This window comes from Barbus barbus, assembly GCF_936440315.1.
Source record: "Barbus barbus genome assembly, chromosome: 26".
NCBI classification, from domain to species: domain Eukaryota; kingdom Metazoa; phylum Chordata; class Actinopteri; order Cypriniformes; family Cyprinidae; genus Barbus; species Barbus barbus.
This window is the reverse complement of record NC_136754.1, coordinates 11749822-11753015: the sequence shown is the minus strand read 5'-3', so window position 1 is coordinate 11753015 and position 3194 is coordinate 11749822. Positions and strand designations below refer to the sequence as shown.

General features: G+C 37.3%; 1 protein-coding gene across 1 annotated transcript in view; it reads left to right on the top strand.

Annotated features, from left to right (window-relative positions):
- Window positions 1-2855, top strand: part of LOC306845932 (aspartate--tRNA ligase, mitochondrial-like) — a 17462-nt gene extending 14607 nt beyond the window's left edge. Inside the window, exon 17 of the mRNA XM_079378951.1 lies at window positions 455-2855. Within this exon, the coding sequence (XP_079235077.1) occupies window positions 455-651 (197 nt within the window). The 3' untranslated portion in view covers window positions 652-2855. The remainder of the gene's footprint in view (window positions 1-454) is intronic.
- Window positions 2856-3194: the final 339 nt, after the last annotated feature.

Sequence of the window (3194 nt, the reverse complement as noted above, 5' to 3'; positions counted from 1 at the left end):
TAAAAATAACTTTCATCAAAGAATTCTGAAAGTGATTGTGCTTTTTAACATTGATAATAATAAGAAATGAGCACCAAATCAGCATTTTAATGTCAATAGAATGATTTCTGAAGGATCTCAGACTTTTGGTAATGGCTGCTTAAAATTCAGCTTTGCCATTTCAGGAATACATTATATTTAAAAATTAATTAAAATAGAAATATATTCACATTAAATACATTTCTATATATATTAATATTGTTACAATATTACTGTTTTTACTGATTTTCTAATCAAATAAATGCTTCCTTTGTGAGCATAAGATACTTCTTACAAAACTATTACTGACCCAAAACCTTTAATCAATAGTGTATATTAATTTCATTAATTACAGATTAAAAAAGCATAATAAATATGGAAATAATATAATGTGCATTCCTAATAATTATTAAATTGCTGTTTTTCTCCTGAACAGGGCTGGATCGACTGATGTCCATCATTGTAGGAGCTCCCAGTATCAGAGACGTAATAGCTTTTCCAAAATCGTTCAGAGGTCACGACCTCATGAGCCGTGCTCCAGACTTCGTCTCTGAAGAAGACTTGAAACCGTACCATATTTCTATTGTCTGGCCTAGCACAGATACAGAGGGTCAGCAGGACAACTCAATGTAAACTCTAAAATCTGTGTTAATATGCGTGTGATGTTCCGTTTTCATGAGGATGCAAGACAATGAGCGATTTCCATCAGCACTGTACAGTCGCCATCTATGTCCACACCTTATGATGGACTTCAGAGCAGAAGCAGCACGATCACTTACTGTCCTGAGAGAATTGAGCACCATCTTCTGAGTGAAGTGTCCTCCACATCAACAAACACTTTCTTCTGCTGCTCTAACAGATCAGTCATGTACTTTCTTCTCATACACATGATCCGTAATTATTTTTAATTACACTAGTTTCAGTGAAAAACAGTGATGGATTGTGAGCGTAGCTGAATATTGCATTAGGGGGCAGCGTTGTTCCATTGCAACTGTTTACATTGCTTCCCCACCCCCCACCCCCCTCTTCACATGCCCTGCGGTGAAGTCAGCATGCACCATATCCTACATTTTTTTTCCACCACCAGACATACCAAATAAAGCTTCATTTCAGTTTTTCTCAGCGATGCCTTATCTGCAAAAGCAGATGCTCATTTTTCATGGCCAGGTACAGCTACTCATTACAGCCAGTGTTGTTTTAAAGCAGACCTGCGAGTTGGCCGCCAAGCTGTGAACACAGTTCTGTGTAAGACATGCTGTTTTTGCTGTTCTTCCAATGACTTTTCCTTAAGTACCCACTCATTGCCTATTTACATGACTATGTTTACTTGGAAGTACCTGCTTACGTTTGGTAGATGTTTCCATTAGTGTTTTAGAGACAATTGTAGTACTGAACATTGGCTGATTGATATAGAGCCCTTATATCTTATATCTGACCCACAAGTCAATTTTAAAATTCTGGTTTGGGCTTTTTTCCTTTGTCCTCTTAAAGAGGGATGATTTACCCAAACATGAAAATTCTGAGGCAGACCGCCTAGATTTTCTTTATGTGGAGCACACAGAAGATATTTTCAAAAACATCTCCATGTTTTTTTGTCCATAGAGTGTTTTTCACTCTTCAAAATAATATTCTTTTGTGTTCTCCAGAAAAATGTATACAGTCAGCAACAAAAATACTCACCTGGAAAAGCACAAAAAATTTTCAGTTTCAGACGGCGTTAACATTTATTTAGCGTTTCTCTCATGGCATGTTTTGACCACGTCAGCGTCAATCTCATACACACTGTGCATTACCTAAAACAGGTATACACGGCAGAAGTGTGTACTAACTGTGCCTAAATATGATGCTAGGGTTAATAATATGTTACATGTAAACCATCTTGAAACTTGTGTTAACTAATATTAATGTAAACAAAAAATTACAAGAACATCCAACTAAAATAATTCCGAAAAACATTCCGTTAATGGCGTATAATTATTTTGCGCTAACGTTTTGAGAACATTATTAAAGATCAGATAATTGAACAATCGTTCTATTAAGGTTACTGGAATAATGTCAGAATGTTAGCTGAAGTTTTGATAATGTTCCCTGTTAGCTTGGATAGAATTGTCAAAGAATTTTACCATGACTGGTTTAGGCCACGACAGGGAAGTCGTGGCCTAATGGTTAGAGAGTCGGACTTGTAATCCGAAGGTTGCGGGTTCAAGTCTCTGGCCGGCAGGGATTGTAGGTGGGGGGAGTGAATGTCCAGCGCTCTCTCCACCCTCAATACCACGACTGAGGTGCCCTTGAGCAACGCACCGAACCCCCAACTGCTCCCCGGGCGCCGCAGCATAAATGGCTGCCCACTGCTCCGGGTGTGTGTTCACGGTGTGTGTGTGTTCACTGCTGTGTGTGTGCACGTTGGATGGGTTAAATGCAGAGCACGAATTCCGAGTATGGGTCACCATACTTGGCTGAATGTCACTTCACTTTTCACTTCACTTTAAAAACACAAAACCTTGAACAGCAGTTCAGTTATGTAAATTTTGTTTTTTTGCTAAATGAAAACTTTTTAATTTTGGTTTCAGTAAAAAAAAAAAAAGAAAAAAAGTGCTTTACTAGTATACAGGTTTGGACTGAGTACATTTGGAGAGTTTGTATTTTGGAGTAGATTTCACTTTTATTTAATGTTAATATGATATATTTTCATTTTATATAATAAAAACATATGTAAATATGCAGCTGTAGTCTTTTTTTGGTTAAATTGACTGCCAGCCTATTTCATTTTTTCACAACCCTGCAGCTTCTCTAGCTGTTTTATTTTGCTGTCTGAAATAAAATGATTTACAAATATCATGTGTGAATTGATTGCTGTGTATTTTAGTCCTTTTATGTTTAAATAACTTCTGACCGTTACATCAAAGCATGCATGATGTTTCTGATCTCTTAATGGAGACTACCTGCATGATCAGCAAGAAGAAAATTGCAGTTCTCAAGGAATGCAATCTTAGGCGTCATTACTCCTCTCAGCATGCACTGCAGTCTGTTAGGCATGAGGCTGAGATGAGCTGCTCAACTCTGAAAAGGTCTAACCATGCATCATTATCTGTATATAGTTAAAATCCATAGTTATAAAAAACATTTTTATTGCAGCTCTTCTGCTGCCCACCACCTGGTTAGTAGTCACCAGGTAA